This window comes from Phascolarctos cinereus, unplaced genomic scaffold, assembly GCF_003287225.1.
Source record: "Phascolarctos cinereus isolate Bilbo 61053 unplaced genomic scaffold, phaCin_HiC Scaffold_726;HRSCAF=1367, whole genome shotgun sequence".
NCBI lineage: Eukaryota > Metazoa > Chordata > Mammalia > Diprotodontia > Phascolarctidae > Phascolarctos > Phascolarctos cinereus.
The window spans coordinates 267208502-267227282 of NW_027556098.1; the positions used below are offsets into that span (position 1 = coordinate 267208502).

The window sequence follows — 18781 nt, forward strand, 5'->3', positions numbered from 1 at the left end:
TATTCTTGAGCATTTCCCTTCCTTCCTGAATATGGAAGGATTCTAAAACCTGTGCAGTTTTAGAATGTGGTATCCTATCCTTCCTATGGACCCTTTTAAGTCTGATCTCAATAGAAAAACTGTGCTCAAGAGAATAAAATTTAATAACTGTGTCTGTATATGAACATATGCTTAATACAGTTATATATTTTAGTGAAATAAGTATGTATGCATGTGTATGTATGTATGTATGCATGTATGTTGATGTTTGTCCTTCCTTTTCAAAGAGGAACATGACATCAGGGATGTGATACCATGACATGCAAATGAATTGGAATTGAGTGAGTAAGGGCTGTGCAAAGTCATCAGCCTCATTTTCTCTTCTGACTCATGGGTCAAGTGGCAAGATATAGATCAGGATGACTGGAGAAGTTTGTATGTACGTATATATGTATGTACATATATTGTTTGTGTATATATATATCTCATATATATGTGTGTATATATATGTGTGTATATATATGTGTGTATATATATATATATATATATATATATATATATATATATAGAGAGAGAGAGAGAGAGAGAGAGAAGAGAGAGAGAGAGAGAGAAGGAGGGAGGGAGGGAGAGAGAGAGAAGGAGGGAGGGGGAGAGGGACAGGGAGAGAGAGAGAGAGAGAATCACCACCAGCTAAGCTTTGTTTTGGGCTCTTATGATCATGCCATTCTAGAATTTTTGTTTTTTTTCCCAAAAGGCACCTACCATGAAAGAGAAACTTCATAGACAAGTAAAGATGAGCCTTTGAGATAATTCTAGTGTGTACCATTAAATTGGGGAAGTGGTAAATTAATTACAAATGAAAGAAAGATGACTTCACTGGTACAGGTAAGAAATGTATGGAACACATCTTCCTCTAAAGGTTATCAAGTTGGATGAACATACAAATTCACAAAAAGTTTAGCTAACTCCATTGTAGACAGATGCATATTGAGTGACTCATGGATAGAATGTTTAGGTTATAACAACAACCAAAAATGATAATTGTCATAATTTTGCCAGATGTTTGGAGACCTCCAGGTTTTCATAGGAAAAAACCCCAGCTAGTAAAACTAAAAGCAATAAGTCTCTATTTTGTGTATTTTAATTCAAGAGAGAAAATTTGTGGCTTAACTGAGATATCCAGGAGCATGAGGAAGGGATTGTGGGGAAATGGGGTAAAGGATTATATCTGCATCATAATCATCCAAGGGATGAAGATATAACTAGATCTCAGGAGAAAAATAGGATTCATCTTTGGCTCAGCCAATGGAGGGAGTCTGAGCCTTGGGTGAAATAATCTTGAACCTGTGATCTTTAGGCAATAAAGTTCAGTGGTCCTCTGAGAGGCACTTCCTGACCTGGTACCTGGGTGATGTCAGTCTCTTATCATTCCTCTTAGTGATGGGGACGTCTGGATCCATCTCACATAATAGATCATCTTTGCAATCCCAGTGAGGGACAGGTGGCATATAATGGTGGCCCAGGCCTCTGACATCTGATTGGTTTCTCTCCTCATGCCATTGCCAAGGATGCATTAATTCTTGAGGTTGCTTAGTGCCTGGCAGTTTCTAACTCAAAACTTTAACGGAATAAAAGATTTCAGAAAAGGGAGGGAGTGCCAGGCAAGAGTAAGGAACGCATTTAGAGAAGAGAGACTGGTATCACGGTGAAAGTGAGAGCCCTAAGCCAGAAAGGTTTTCTGGACTACCACAACAATGCTTCTTTCCATTTGTATAGCACATTGTAGTTTGTGATGAAGTGTTTTCACATGCACAGTTTAAAGTAGGCATTAATAAGGCAACCGCAACATGTCACAGCAAATCCTGCCTTGGTGATTCTGTCAGAGACAAAATGATGGGCTAAAGGACCAGGGAACTGTCCCACTATGGTATTTCTTATGTTGAGAAGAGAGAAGGGAATAAGCATTTATTTAAAACCTACTATGTACCAGACACTATGCCAGGTTCTATTTACAAATATTATCTCAGTCAGTCTTCACTATAACCCTGCAAAGTTGGTGCTATTAGTAACCTCATTTTTCAGTTGAGGAAACTGAGACAAAAATAAAGAATAAAGAACTTGTCCAGGGTCACACAGCTAGTCTCTAAGGCTGGATTTGAACTCCCAGTGCTTTAGTCACCAGCTACTTCTTTTTTTTTCCTTTTTTTTAAAATAGAATGAATGGAGTAAGGCAGAGAGATGAGATAGCAGCATAAGACCTAGGCTACCAAGTTCTTTATCTCTAAAATTGTTTCAGGTTTAGGGAACAAATGGGTATGTGTTTCAGGAAGACCTTGATGGAACCACATAAGATAGGACAAGCTTCCACAGGTATAAGATTAGAGGAGCAGTGTCAAAATAACCACAATTTGTTACTAAGCTATGAAAAGATACAGTCTGTCTTTTGCTGTGAGAAACCTCAGACCTGTGCCTGTACATGTGAAAAACTCATGCTTTTAAAGTAGTTAATAAAAGATGAACACCTTCCTACTATGAGTATTCAGTTTCAAGTTCAGGTTTGGCACCAACTCAGAAACATGCCTCCTATCTCCAAATAATCAGTGATCAGGAAATAAGAAGCCATGGTGAGTTCTGAGGTGATTAGCTGATTTCTGTCAGTGCTCATCAGTTTGAATTTGGAGAGCTAATCTGGACCAGAGGTCTGGAAAAGCTGTTCATTTGGATCACTCAGATCCACAGGCAGATTCTGATTATCCCCCTCCTCTCCCCTTGATACATCGTCTGTTTCCACAGAAGTTAAGACCTCGGTAAAATGGAAACATCTGGTCTAAGCTCAGGTAAAGGTCCCCTGGGGAAATAAATCTGCTGGATGGTAGTAAGAGAGAAAAGAAGGCTCTAAAACAGAGCAACATGAAATTTTAAGGGGAGAGAGAGAGAGAGAGAGAGAGGGAGAGTGAGAGAGGAGAGAGAGAGAGAGAGAGAGAGAGAGAGAGAGAGAGAGAGAGAGAGAGAGAGAGAGAGAGAGTACAGAAGGTGTAGGGGAGAGAAAAATGGGGGGAAAGCAAATTGAACCACATGGGAGACTGCAAGAAAAAAATTTAGAACACAGAGAGAAATCAGGAGAGTAAGACAAAAAGAAAAGCTGTGCTAAGGAGAAAAAAAGAACTACACTAGCAGACAAAGAGAGCCCTGCCCAGAGTTATGATCAAAGAAAAGGAAGACAAAGGAGAACTGGAAAGGTGAAAGGATACATAAGGCTGAGAATTCCTACCATAAATGCAACCTGAGAATGATAAATATTCTGACAGTCATGTTGATTTGATATCCTTAGGTGTTTAAGGCAGAGCTGAGTGGATCTTCCCCACCTAGACTTTATAAATCAGTTTGGACTACCCCTCCATCTCACATACACCTGTAGCAGATTTAGGTAGCATGAAATCCCTCAATGGGGCCTCAAACACCTGATTGGGTTTACCGTTGTTTGCTTGTTCAATTCCACATGAACTTCAAAGCAAGATGACAACTATGTGAGTAATCTCTTTTATTCCTTTGCTTACTGGAAGGAGCATCAGGGTTAAAGATGTGGGAATGACAACAGTGATTTCTAAGCCTCCAGAGTTTTATGACTTAGCATCATTGGCATTGTAATATAAAATGATCATCATAAAAAAGTTATTGGATACTGGTTAATATGATGAAAAGTAGATCAGGGGAACAAACCAGAAATGTAAGGAATTGAAGCCATCAAAATTGGGAACCCAGTACTTGATCAAACCCAGAACATACACTACTCTATGGAAGGCCTCTCTTTTTTATAAGAACTACTGAGAAAAATGGTAAACCGTTCAGCAGAAATTAGGCTTGGGCCAAGTTCTCATACCATATACCACAATGAATTTAAAATGAATATGGAATCTCTATATAAAAGGCCACACATCATTTGTTTTTAAATAGAAGAGAATATGAGAAGTTAACTTTGGCAGCTATGGTTAAGGAGAAAATGCTTAATGAAACAAAAATAAAAGACAAAACACAAATTCTATTGTGTCAAATTAAGAGTCTTTTGCATGAATGAAATCAATGAAAGGAGAAATTATAGAGTGGGACAAAGATTGTCATCAATTACCAATAAATGCCTAATATCCAAGATACATAGGAAAATGACACAAATATCTATGTCAGTAGGAGCCATTTCTCATTAGATAAGTTGTCAAAGTTCTCATTAGAACAGTTTTCAAAAGAACTGAAAATTTAAAATGACTATATGAAAATATGGTCCAAAACACAAATAGTAAGAGAAACATAAGCTAAAACAATTTCAGTATTTTACCTCATACCTAATAAACTGGCAAAGATGACTCAGAACTGAGAACAGGGAATGTTTATTGGATTTTAGGAAGAAATGCTTCATAAACACTAACTGTTGGTGGGTTTGTGAATTGGTGCAACCATTCTCTGTATCAAATTGGAAATAAAATGATTAAACTGCCCATCCTCTTTAACCTAGTGCTTTCACTATTGGGATAAACACCCTAAGAATCTCAAAGACAAAAACCAAGGTCTGAGGTACACCAAAATATTCATAATAGCAATATTTACGTTACAAAGAACTGGGAATAAAATGGGCCGCCATTGATAGATGAATCATTAAAAATCAACATATGAATGCAATACAATACCACTATGAAGTAAATAACTTACAAAACATTAGTTATTTAGAGAAACATGAAAATATTTGTATGAACAGATGAAGGATGAAATAACCTAGAAACAACATAATAATACAAACAGTGGCTATAACAATGTAAATGACAAGATCACTAACGGGAAGATGAATTCTGAGCAACTGAATGATAAATGAAGTTCACAAAGGACAGACAGTAAAACACGTCTTCCTCAAAGCAGAGAGGCTGAGGGAGGGGGAGAGTGCAGAGGCTTGTCAGACAGGGTCAAAGGTCTGTTTTTCTGTGTTCCAAAGGTTCAATCTGGGAGGCAGATCAGGATTCTTTCCCACCCCACCCCAAAATGACATACAGAGAAAAAATGAACCAATAAGTGCATTTTTTAAAAAAGTTTAATGCCTTTCACCCATATCTTTCTCTGTTTCTGTCCCCTTAAAGCAATAGGGAATATAGTCAAAGGCCTGAAAAGTGTCCTGGCATTTGAGAAGCTGGAAATAACCATGTCTGAAGGAAGAAAGGATTACCTTCTCTTCTTTTTCCTATGTAGCCCATAGTTGTCTTTCCACTGACTGTCCTGTTTCTGCCTCCTGAGTCAATTAGGGTGGGACTTCCTCCTCTAGTTGTTCTCTTTCTTTCTATCTCTGTCTTTCTGTCTCTCTGTCTCTATCTCTCTGTGTTGCTCTGTCTCTCTCTGTCTTTCAGTCTGTCTGTCTCTTTCAACATTTGAGAAGGCTGAGAGGAAACACTTAGCCTCTTTCTGTGTGCCACACCTGGTAATTAAAACCAACAGAAATGAAAGACAGGCTAAGGCAGTCTGAGGGATAGATAGAAAGAAAGTCCCAGATTTTATCTCAATTCTTCCCTTGGGAGTTTAGCTATGAAACCTACAGGATAAATGGCCCACAGAATATATGCCCAGGTGATTCACTTTGCCACTAAACTAGGATTAGGATCTTATTTTATGTATTCTGTAAAAATATAACACCCTTTTCAGAGATACCTTTTTTAGCACACTCAGATAGCATTTATAGTCATACTCAGCAAAACAACAGAGAATGAACTCAAGGGAATGAAAACCTCTAGAGAGAAAAAAAAATCTCCATCTCAGCAGATGGAGGGGGAGTGAAAAGAGGAAGATAGAAGATGCCCTCAGCAGCTTGCATTCACAGACAATAGGGAACATGTCTTCTATTGGTGTTTTGTTATGGTTGATGTTCTAGTTGGGGTGTCCTTTTTGTCTGCAGTGGACATCTGGGCCCCCTTAAACAGTCTTTCCTTTCCTGACTGTTTTTCAGTGCCCCAAACTTCATGTAGCTGCAGGATCTCATAATCTCTCATTCCCCAAACTCCACACAGTGGGATCACTAATTCCCTTACTTCAGGGAGAAATTTCATTCATTCTTGGAAGCTTGTGGGAAGGACTACACCAAGAATAGCTGTTCCCATCCAAACTGGGACATAAGATATCAAGCAAACCATCTTAGACCAATTTATTCCCCAGAAGCCTAAAACTTGCATCATTCAGCAAACATCATTTGCTGTACCTTACTTTATATTAATGAGGAATAAGTAATGAAATTATTTAAGGTTGCTCTCACTAAAACATATCCACATAAAACTTAGTCCCTGAAGCCCTAAAGTTTTTGTTTTTGGCTTGTTTTACCTGTTAGCCATAGAGTCCAAAAATATCACTTGGACTGTGCTGACTGAAACGTTTGATCAAATTAGTAAAATTTAGCCAAGATTTCTCTAAATTTTTGTAGAATAAGGAGGACGAACACACTACCTTATTTCATAGGGTCAGGTAAACCACAAGTCCAGAGGATTTTGTCCACAAAATCTTAGTACACAGTCTTATCCACAGTAATCTAGTCATTCCTAGATAATTTTCTTTTTTAGAAAAATGGGCACTTTTGGTCCACTATCAATCACTGTACATATATCTGCCTTTCTTACCCAATAGTATAGCCAATTACACATGTCCGCTGCATCACCCTTACCAGTGAGGACCATCATATTTCCAATAAACCTTGGTATATAATAAACCTGTATCTGAGATATTCCATTGGCATACTTTTGAAATATACTCACCAGGGGACTAAAGAAATTACTTATATGATTATTTCTGAGGTCTTCAACAACATAGCATTGCAGATGATTTTAAACTTATTTTCAGAATTTCAAAAAAAAAATTGACAATCCTGCCAAATTTGCATTGGCCCAGGCCACATTTACCAGGGAGTGCCATTTCTGAACCTTCTGTATAGGGCAACCTACTACTGTTCATTGTTACTACTTCACACAACAATTCCCTCCCCCCAAACTCTCTATTTCTCCCCACCCCCATTCAATAGGCAATCTCTGATTTTCTTACCAGTGGGAGAGATATGTCTCCAAGTAACTGTAGGTTCTGGTCTACCTGTTGCTATGCAGGTGAGGCTGATATTGCTGCCTTCATTAATGGAGATATCTGAGGAAATCTCTATGATTTTTGGAGATACTGTAAAAACAAAAGAAGTAAGAGGAGAATCAAAATATTGGCAATATATTTTATGGTTTGCTTCACATGATAATTTCCAGAATAAACTGTAGACTTTGCTTATATGAGAGAACTGTCAGCAAGAAACATGATAAACAGCTTTAAAACCAAAAGAAAAGTCATACAACATATTTGACTTCTACTTTTCCCCTAAATTCAAATCAGGTAGTTTGAATAGGAATCTGTATAGTTCAGATCTCAGAAAAGGGAGTCTCCTTATGCTCAATCATGTAAAAATGTCTCTTCTTGCATACCTTAAGTGGGATGCCAAACTCACAGGTCTAGTAGAATGTAAATTCCTTGAGGGAAAGGAATTTGTCTTTGTTTTCATTTCTCTGTTAATATAAAGTATGTTACCTTGAACAAAATACGTGTTTAATAAATGTTTGTTGATTGTATTTTTGCTTAATTTTGGACCTATTAGTGTTGACACTGGTTGTGTATGGAACAAGCAAATCCTCTATGCCTACATATTACTACATAGCTTCCCCATTTGTAATAATAATATTAATAAGTAGAATTATAATATTAATTACTTATATAGGAAGGAATGAATACACCATTAATATATTATAGTAGTAAAGTATATTAACATTTGCAAACATTCTTCCAAACAATATCTCATTTGATCCTAACTTATAATTATGAAGTGTATACTACTAGCATTTTTATCCCCATTTTATGCATGAGAAAAGAAAAACTCAAGAAATGTATTTAATTTGCCACAATCACAGAGCTAATAAGTGACAGACGTAGGATTAAAATTCACATTCATTGGATCCAAATTCAGTGCCTTTGCTACTACACTCTAGCTACTTCCCCTGAATTTCACAAAACCATAGATTTAAAGTTAGAAGGAAATATGAAGTTCATCTAGTCCAAACTGTTTATTTTCTGGATGAGAAAACTAGAGGCCAGAAAGCTTAAGTGCTTTGCTGAAAGTAGTAAGTACAATCACAGGCAGTAAGTGGTTGAGTCGGGATTTGAACCTAGGTCATCTGCCTCCAAATCAGTGCATTTTTTACTATAGTATAAGCATCTCCCAATAATTGGATTTACTACTTTTTTTAGAGATCTTCCCTTTGTTAAGAGTAGGCTACTTCAAAGAATCCTTTCCACTCTTTCTAGTAAGTAACCCTAGAAAATTATTCTGAAATTTAAATTCAGTGGAGTTGACCCCACTGAAAAGATGAGTGATGGGTAGTCAGTTGCCCTAATGGGCCATGGGCTACTTTCTTGAATGGTGGTGCAGATTTATTTTTTAGCTCATAAATCATATATTTTGACAGTTTGCTGATGGTTTGATGTTTTCTAAGAATAATCCCTGCCTATTAGTATATGCTTTTTATCTTATAAGGGACCTTACCCTGAAAAGGATGGTATAACACACAGTTTCTCTCTTGTTAACACAGTTTGCCTTTCTCTCTTTGCTAATTTAAAATCAGATCATTTTATCTTAGAATGGAGAAAGAGGCAGTATGAAGTGTGTGTGTGTGTATGCGTGTGTGTGTGTGTGTTAGGCAGTAGGAAAGGTGAAAAGAAAAGAAAACCCATAACACGATTGGCCTACATGAGGGTAATGGACACGGGTATCCAGGCTTTGTGTAGCTCTTAAAATGTACCATTCTAATTTATAAACCTGTCATATTAAAATGGAGATTAAATCTTAGAGGTCACCATGACATTTGATTAATGATTTACCATTTGATTTGAAAATGTACTTCTATATCCATTATTCATTGTCCATATCATGAAGAACCCCAAATTCCAAAGTGAGAGGGGCAAGAGGACTAGAATTTTAAAACAAGATCCTGATAAAGATTATCCTTTGGGTACATTTCTACCCCTAGAGTTCTTCTGGGGCCAGTCTCCTATCTACCCTATCCACATTCCTTTCCTCCAGCCCATCTTACACTGCCTGCCATCCACAAAAGCCTTGCTTATTTTTTTGGAGGCCAGACTGACTACAAAATGTCTGTGCTGGCCTTGCAAACATTCCCTCCAATGCACAGGTAAGTAATTTATTGATCTGTAAAAGCACTCGGAGATGCTCTGGAAGGGATTATGTCACGCCAACGCCATGCCATAAAATAAAAAATGATGGACTTTGTGAACACAGGGTGATTTAGAGTTTGTAGTTGGAAGTGTAGTTAGAGTACATTTTAAGTGGAAATCAAGGTGGGTAATGAATTACTCACGCTAGGGAAAGGCCTGCTGGGAGTTCATTTTCCCAGCTTTTTACTGGGATAAAACAGTAATGATAGCTAATCTTCCAATCACACACTAGAGAACAATGGACAATCCCCAAGTGAAAGAGAAGGTGGTTATGGCCAGATCTTTCAGACCAATGAGTGTATTAAGTGAGAAGGTCACACTCTGAGTTCCAAGAATTATCTAGAATTGTCCTCTTGCTTGTAGCTGGAAAGAACCCAACTTATTGGTCCAGGCCTACATTTATGCTTGGTGTCCTTTCAAGACTGATTCAGGTTGTAGAGAGCTATTTCAGAGGGGTCTTTTTTCCTTCCTTCCCTCCCTTCCTTCTTTCCTTCCTTCCTTCCTTCCTTCCTTCCTTCCTTCCTTCCTTCCTTCCTTCCTTCCTTCCTTCCTTCCTTCCTTCCTTCCTTCCTTCCTTCTTTCCTTCCTTCCTTCCTTCCTTCCTTCCTTCCTTCCGTTATTCAGTAAGTATTAAACGTCTAGCAGTGTGATCCTGGGCAAGTCACTTAACCCATTTTGCCTCAGTTTCCTCATCTGTCAAATGAACTGGAGAAAGTAATGGCAAACCACTCCGGTATCTTTGCCAAGAAAACCCCCAAAGGGGTCACAAAGAGTTGGACTGTGTCATATGGTATGTCAGATGCTGAGAACAAAAGACTAAAAAAAAAAGTCCCTGATCTCAAGAAACTTATATTCTATTTGAGGGTAATGTCATGTACACAGTTACTAGATTTTAATTAAGCCTGTGATTTCATTGATATTAGAAACCCCTAGGTAAGAAAATTCCTACCACCAAGGTAAATAGGCACCTTCTCTTTAATTTGTAGTCTGAGAGTTCCCTGGAGCAGTGAGAGTCTAAGTGACTTGCTAAGGCAGACACGCATCTGCTAGCACAGTCAAAGGCTAAATACTTGAACTTTGCTCTTCCTGGCCAGCTCGCTACCCACTATGCCTCTCTGCCTTTCACACAGATAAGTAAACAGAGGAGGGCACTAGTTAGGTAGCATCATTGATAAGTGCTAGCCTTGGAGTCTGGAAGACCTCAGTTTTAATCCTCCCTCAAACATTTATTAGCTGTATATCCCACAATTCTACAGAAACCAAGATTGAAACATGCTCCTGCAGGAGAGGTAGTTGACTTCAAATTGTGAAGGAGACATACATTTTTGGACTTGGCCAAAGTGGGGATTTGTTTCATTTGGCCGTGCCTATTTGTTCTAAAGGTTTTCCTTTCCATTTGCTAAATTGGGAGTAGGAGAGTTTTAAGAGCAAAAGATAATTTTTTGTAAAAAAGCAAGTTTTTAAAATTTAAATTAAAAAAAAAAGAGGGCTTGGGCCTGAATGCTAGCTCCAGTTCTATGATCCTTTGATTCCATGCTTCCTTCTGTATATTTTGACCTACTCACCTTGGAATATATTAGGGTTTTAAATAGAATTTTAAAGTGGAAGTGTCCCTTAGAAATAATTTATTCCAATCCTTTTATTTTACAGGTGAAGATGCAGAGGTACAGTTCAAAGTGATCTGGCCAAGGTCACATTTGGTACTAAGTAGCATAGTATAGATTTAAAAACATTCTTCTTATTCCAAATCCAGCATTCTATTCATTATATTATGCTGTCATTCCCCTGTACGAAAGACAGAGTGGAATGGTACAAAAAGGCCCTGTCACTAGGAGATACAGCTGGGTGGTACGGTGGATAGAGCACTGGACTTGGAATCAGGAAAACTCATCTTCCTGAATTCAAATCCAGTCTCAGATACTAGCTATGTGACCCTGAGCAAGTCATTTAACCCTATTTGCCTCCAATTACTCATCCATAAAAGAAGGAAATGACAAACCTCTCTAGTATGTTTGCCAAGGAAAATCCCAAATGGGGTCATGAAGAATTGGACATGACCGAAATGACTGAACAACAATAACAATCATTGGGAAGCCTGAAATTGGCTCTATCATCTATGATTCATGAAAACTAGGAGAAGCAACATACTCTGAGTCTCAGTTTCCCTTTTGGACACTGAAGACAATAGCACTTGCATTACCTTCTTCATAAGACTGCCATGAAGGGGCAGCTCGGTGGCGCAGTGGATGGAGCACCGGCCCTGGATTCAGGAGGAACTGAGTTCAAATCTGGCCTCAGACACATGATACTTACTAGCTGTGTGACCCTGGGCAAGTCACTTAACCCCATTGCCTAAAACAACAACAACAACAACAACAACAAAAAAGAATGCCACGAACTTTGTAAACTGGAAAACACCTCATAAGTGCCAGTTTTATTATTATTGATAAATTCATGGCCATAATGGAACTTGCACAATGGTCACATTCTTCACCATTTCACTGATTTTTCTGGCTAAATTAAATTCATTTCACTTCCAGGTACTTTTTATGCAGCTTCCATGTATGCCATTCTGTTCTTTCTGGATAGGTTGCTATATATAATAATAAAAATACCTAATATTCATATAGCACTTTAAGGTTTCCAAAGTGCTTTACATGTGTTATTTCATTTGATCCTCAAAACCATGTGAGGTAGGTTTTTTTATGATTCCCATTTTCAGATAAGGGGGGCAGACAGAGGTTAAGTGACTTGTCCAGGGTCACACAGCTAACAAGTGTTTGAGGTCAGATTTGAATTCAAGTCCTTCTGACTCTAAGATTAGTGCTTTATCCACTGTAATATATATCTTTCTCAGAGGATGTTGCACTTAGCTCTAGGTGGTTCCATATTCATGCACGGAGCAACAGCAGCTAAAAAAAGTCAAGCTAATATTCATTCATTTTTTCAGAAAAATGGTGGCATGTGTTACATACAAGGCATTGAGGTGGATTTTATGAGGGATATAAAATAATATAATACAATACATAGATGATCATTATCCTCAAAGAGTTTTCAATATATTTGTTGGTGCTGTTTGTCCTTTGTTCAGGAAGAGGACCATGACATCAGGAAGGTGATGCCTTGACTTGCAAGTGAATTGGATTTAAGTGAGGCAGGGCTGTGCAAAGTTACCAGCCTCACTCTATCCTCTGGAGCCATCTGCGTCCAGTGGCCATATACAGATTAGGATACCTGGAGAGGGCCCCAGATGCAGTGTAAGGACCATGACTTAAACCCAAATCACTCTGGCTCTCATTGATTGGCCAACAATAGGTCCCAGCCCAAGCCTCACTTGGTCATTGTTAGGGCCCTAATGGCTCAGAGTGAGTGTAAATAGCAATCGTTTCTATTTTGGCCAGAAATCCTGAGTGAGGGTCTTCCCCTCCCAGACAGATTTTTTTAAAAAAACATATTAGTTAAAAGAGGCCATTCTTTGCCTCATTTCTTACCTAGCCTTAATCATTGAATGGGCCTTGTCTCAGTCAAACTGAACCCTGGGAAATACCTTAAATTACAACACCTTTAGGGGAATAACAAATACTGAATTAAAAACAAATTAAATAATATCAGGACCAACTAATAGTATAAGAAACATCCTAAAGCCCATGTCTGACCATGCCAGTCTCTTGATCAAGAAGCTTCAATAGTTTGCTAATACTTCTAGGATCAAATACAAACTTCCTGAGTTTGGCTTTTAAAACCTTTCAGGATCTGTCTCTAACCCATCTTGACAAGGTGACTAATCACCCCTCATCTTCACCCAAGCTCTGTTCCACTCCAATTGGACCACAAGCCATTCCCCAGGCTGAAAGCTGTATCCTCATCACAACTCATGTTCATCTCCTTTGCTACTTGAGGAAATAAAGCCTTTTGGATACTTGATTCAGCCTGGGGGACATGTTAAGAACTCAGAATTGAATCGGGCTTCTGATCATAAGACAGGTACCTTAGGTTGTGCAGTGGGCCCAGAGTTAACAAGACCTGAGTTTGAATTTGGTCTTAGACATTTACTAGCTATGTGACCCTGGACCAATTACCTCAATCTCAGTCTGCCTCAGTTTCCTCATCTGTAAAATAAGTATAATAATAGCACCTGCCTTTCAAGGTTGCTGTGAGGATAAAATGTTATAATATTTGTAAAGTGCTTTGCAAAGCACTATGTGAATTTGAGCAATGATGACGATGATAAAAAATAAGAGCTGAACTGATGGAGTAAGGAGGCAATAAAAGAGAGGGCATTAAGAGCACAGATGTGATCTTCTTAGCTTGCATATCTGACACCTTCTTCTGTGCCTGACTGAGGGGAAGTGGTTCATAGACTTTGACTGAAATGACTGGCTCTAAGACCACTCCTTCTGGGAACAGGCATACCAAGCAGAGTGCTTCTCCTGCCCACATCAGTGGACTGGAAACAGAATAACAGGGGGCCCTGACGATGGTAACTTAGCAGCAAACTAGAGCTGAGGTCTTATTGGATTCTGAGAGAAGTGCTTCAAAAAAGAACTATAACACTGTACTTCCCGGAAAGGGCTTATTAACCACATGGGGGAATCACATGGTTCCTCCAAATCCTACCCCTGTCCCTGCCCAGTGTATGGTAGAGGTGGCTGAAAAAGTTTCCTGATAGAATAATGGCCCTTCTCAGGGATATGCTAGAGCCAGCTCCAATAGGCTAGCAAAAGCCAAATAGTTACAATTTCAGAGTCTTTTACGCCTCATAAATCAGCAATCAATAAAAACCAGGGCTTGGTTTACTGTTTTATTAATTGTCTAAATTTAAGAAGGTGACAGGGGTAATGTTAATAATGCAGATTAAACCGGAAAGTGTGTCATGGGTACATTTTGTTTGAAAAGTCAGTTGTTGAAAATTTACTAGTGGAGTGTTCCCCCTTGCCCTTCCCTACCGGGAGGAAGCTTACTCTACATAACGTCTTCAGTGGGTGATGGGCAAAGCATTAGGTGACACTAAAGATAACTTGAGAGGTGAAGAACAGCTGTGGTAGAGTACAACTCTTGTTGGGGAGCTCCCCAGAAAGCAGGCATGTGCAGGCTCAGCAACTGACTGGATCTTCTTCCCAAGAACCAGCCTCGGGAACTGTGGGGAGGCTGATCACCAGTAGCCAGGACACTAGGGAATGAATTATCTGGCCATGAAAATCCATGAAACAAAGAATACAAAATGACTCTCAGTACACATGGTCTCCTCTCACTTTTGAAGAGATGGTTTCAGAGTGACAGAAAAGAGGAAAGACTAAAAATTACATTTGTTAGAACATCTATGGAAAACCTTAAAGCAGTATATAAATTGTTAGCTGTTTTTATTATTGTTGATATTAGTAGTAGTAGTAACAAAAGTGTTACTGTGTTTTTATATTATATTATAATATTATCATAAATATAAATGTGAGATCTTTGTCCATGACCAACAAGTAGACATACAAATTAGAAGGAATTGAAATATACCAATTATTATATTCTTGCTCTAATTCAGGGATTCTTAACCTAGGGTATGTGAACTTCAAAAACTATATATTTCAATAACTTTTTAAAAATATAATTTCCTTTACCATCTCATATAACATACATATTTACATATGCATTTATGTGTACATATGTGGATGTGGGGATGTGGGTACACAAACACACACACACACACACACAATATAGCCTTTATAATCCTAGGATTTTATGCATTTAAAAACATTATTCTGAGGAAGGGGTCCATAGGTTTCACCAATCTGCCAAAGGGTTCCATTACCCAGAAATGGCTGAGAACCCTTTCTCTATATGTGAAACTAAAAAACAAAAATAAATTAAAGCTAAATAAAATGATAACTCAGAAGCAAATAAAGGAGTCCGCAGAGTTAGTTTTATTGTGTGTCCAGAGAATCAAGAAACATCATTTTATGGGACCCTTGGCCATGTATATAATGAACATATCCAAAAAAAGACCAACACGAAAGTAATTGCAGCTTATGCTCCAACATCTATTACACAGGTGAGAAAGTCAAGAAATAGCATGAAGAGCTCAAGAAATCTTTCCAAATTAATACAAAGATGAACATAGGGCAGTATAATGAAAAACATGTTGGAAAGTATGATTCAGGATTAAGGAAGAAAAGAGAGCAAAGGCTTTTAGATGGCACAGAAGCCTCAAATGTCAGTATTTCCTTAAAGAAGAATATTGGGAGGTACTGAATATGACAAATACTGAACATCATGAAGAAATAAAATTGATTATATTCTAACAGACAGGAAACGGCTAGTTAGCCACGTGGGAGTCATTTCTGAATCATCTCTCTGAGAACAGTCAGAACTTCAACTTATTAGAGCAAAGATCAAAATCAATACCAGAAGAAAGAATAAAACTGAGACAACGATATCAAACACAATTAAAACAACTCCCACCTGAATTTTTTTTAAGAAAGCTTTTGAAGCCAGAAAAGGGAAGGGATAGAAACATAGAATAGATAGAGACAGATTATGACCACTTCATAAATAAATTTAACTAACATAACAATGATGAAGAAAGTCTAAAAAAACTAACAAACAGTATCATTGTCAAGAGGAAAGATGTAGCATCCAAGGGCACACTGGTTTTAAAAAAACCCTCCTTTTTGGGGGGGGGGTTGGGTAATGGGGGTTAAGTGACTTGCCCAGGGTCACACAGCTAGTAAGTGTTATGTGTCTGAGCTCAGATTTGAACTCAGGTCCTCCTGAATCAAGGGAGGTGCTCTATCCACTGCACCACCTAGCTGGTCCTAAAAAAACTCATTTCTTATGAAGGAAAATAATGGAAGATTAGATACAGTATCACCTTAAAAACAGTACGAAAGCTTGGCAAGAGAACCAATTAAGCCAGATCATTTTAGAATTATTTAAGGTTGAAACTAGAAGGATAACAACATCGAAAAAAATGGAAATGCCTGCTAAGAACGTAGCCATTTTCTCAGTCAAAGACATGAGAGCTACTACATTTGGATTCAAATTTCACAGTCCCTGTTAGGCTTTATGGAAATAAAGGTATTGGCCAAGTTAGTTTTTATTGTATGTCCAAAGCAACAAAAACACATCATTTCATGGGACCATAGGACATTTCCTATCAAAATGCTCTCAGTGAAAATCTGCCAAAAAAGGGAAAATTATCTGGATCAAGTATAATTAGGAAAGATCAACGTAAGAAACAACAAAATTTTGAGGCTCTTGTTGGATACATTCTCAAGATTTTTTAAAAGACGACAATAATAAATTTATAAATGATTTTTTTAATTGACAATATGACATGCTTGAACAAATCAGAGTTCCCTTAATTTGCCTGTCTTAGTTTTCTTTTATATAAAATGAATATAATAATAGAATCTATTTCATAGGTTGTTGTGGGTACACTGATGGAAATTGGAAGAAAAGGATTTAAGCCTGTGAATACTTTGGGAATTCTAATTTTTAGTCAGATAGCTGTTTCGAAACAAAGGACTGCTTTCAGCTCCAGATACAAATAACTCTATTAAAAAAATAAAAACAAGCAAATTTTTAGCTTGAGAAAATCCTTTCTGGCTTTTAGACTTTAGATGGTTGTGGTAGGTTATAGCACTGACAATGATTCTAGTGAATAGGAATCAGAGTATGGAGCATATGACCAAATAGGTAAAACTCAAAAACTGACAATAGAGAGGAACCCTGCAGCCACAGAACCAGTGGAGATCTATGATCATTAGGCAACAAAGTAATATCCAGTGGAGACAACATTCCATATTCTACCTTATATACAGATAAGGAGAAGCTTGATAAGATCCATGGAAGGAGGTAACTTTCCTGAAGAATAAGAAGCATGAGTTGTTTTTCATTTGTACGCACTGGCTACATATGTTTCCTATATATGTGCACCTCTACGTGTTCACCGTGGCCACTTTTATTCCTAACACATATGCCCTATCTTAATGTTTTCTATGTGTGTGCCTATCTGGGGCATGTGTCATGGTCCTGGATCATGTTCTCTTTAAGTATATTTTTCTAATATTTTCTTTTCTTTTTTAAACTAATATTTTATTTTTGCCCAATTACATGTAAAAACAATTTTAACATTTTTTTAAAAAAATTTTGAGTTTCAAATTCTCTCCCTCCTTCCCACTCAAGACAAAAAGCAATGTAATAGGTTTTACATATACAATCACATAAAAGGTATTTCCATAATAGTCATTTTGTGGAGGGAAGGGAAGGGAAGAGGAAAAAAAAGAAAAATAGTATGATTTGGTCTGTGGTCAGACTCCATCAGTTCTTTTTTTTTGGAGGCAGATAGAATTGTCTATCATGAGTTCCTTGGGATTATCTTAGATCATTGTATTGCTGAGAATAGCTAAGTCATTCACAGTTGTTCATTATGCAATATTGCTGCTACTGTGTACAATGTTCTCCTGATTCTGCTCACTTCACTCTGCATCGGTTCATATAAATCTTTCCAGGTTTTTCTGAACTCATCCTGCTCATCATTTTTTATAGCACAATAGTATTCCATGAAAATCATTTACCACAGCTTCTTCAGCCATCCCCTAGTTGATGGACATCCCTCTTTCCAAATCTTTGCCATCATAAAAATTGCTGCTATAAATACTCTTGTGCAAATAAGTCTGTCTGTCTGTCTCTCTGTTTCTCTCTCTGTCTCTGTCTCTTTCTCCTTCTCCCTCTCCTATCCTTCTCTCTTTTCCTCTTCTTCTTCCTTTCTTTTTAAGCTCTCTGGGATATAGACAAGTAGTGGTGGACTGGGTCAAAGGGTATGCAGTTTTATAGCTCTTTGTGTATAGTTCCAAATAGCTCTCAAGGATGGTCAGATCTGGAGCAGCTAGGTGGTGCAGTGGATAGAGCACAAGCCCTGAAGTCAGGAGTACCTGAGTTCAAATCCGGCCTCAGACCAAACACTTGACAGTTACTAGCTGTGTGACCCTGGGCAAGTCACTTAACCCCAGTTGCCAAAAAAAAAAAATCCAAAAAACAGATGCAAAAGAATGGTTGGATCAGTTCACAACTCCACCAACAAAGCATTTAATATATGCTTTTCCTAATTGAGTTCACTCATCCTATTGACACTGTGTGCATTCTTGAAAGAGTGGGTTTGTGGAAGAAAAGCTCTATCTACACTTTTATTATGCTGTATAATATGCTATGTCAACATCTTGGTTTTGACTTACTTGTGCCCTACAGCTGATTAATAAAAGTAAACACACTGGTTAGAGTTTTTAATCTATGGTTTCAAGTTGATGAAGACCTACAGAGTATCACAGAACTGGAGTGGATTTTCTCAGGGCCACATATATAATAGGGTGGTAACTCCAGGTGCATATTTTTGGCTATTGTTTGACATCTTTAATTTGGATTCCCTAGTATGGATTTTTTTTTTTGCTTATCCAGGCTATATTTGGACAACAGAGTTTTCCAGTGTGTTTGGGGTGTGGAAGTGTGGGAGGGGGTGTAAAATACAGATCACACTAGT

The 18781-nt window shown here is 37.9% G+C and overlaps 1 protein-coding gene across 5 annotated transcripts in view; it reads right to left on the reverse strand.

Annotated features, from left to right (window-relative positions):
• The window catches only part of NTM (neurotrimin), a 1253923-nt gene that overhangs the window by 185433 nt on the left and 1049709 nt on the right, over positions 1–18781 (reverse strand). For all 5 annotated transcript variants that reach the window (XM_020963803.2, XM_020963806.2, XM_078147098.1 and 2 more), the window contains one exon: positions 7036–7161. In XM_020963803.2, the coding sequence (XP_020819462.1) occupies positions 7036–7161 (126 nt within the window). The remainder of the gene's footprint in view (positions 1–7035; positions 7162–18781) is intronic.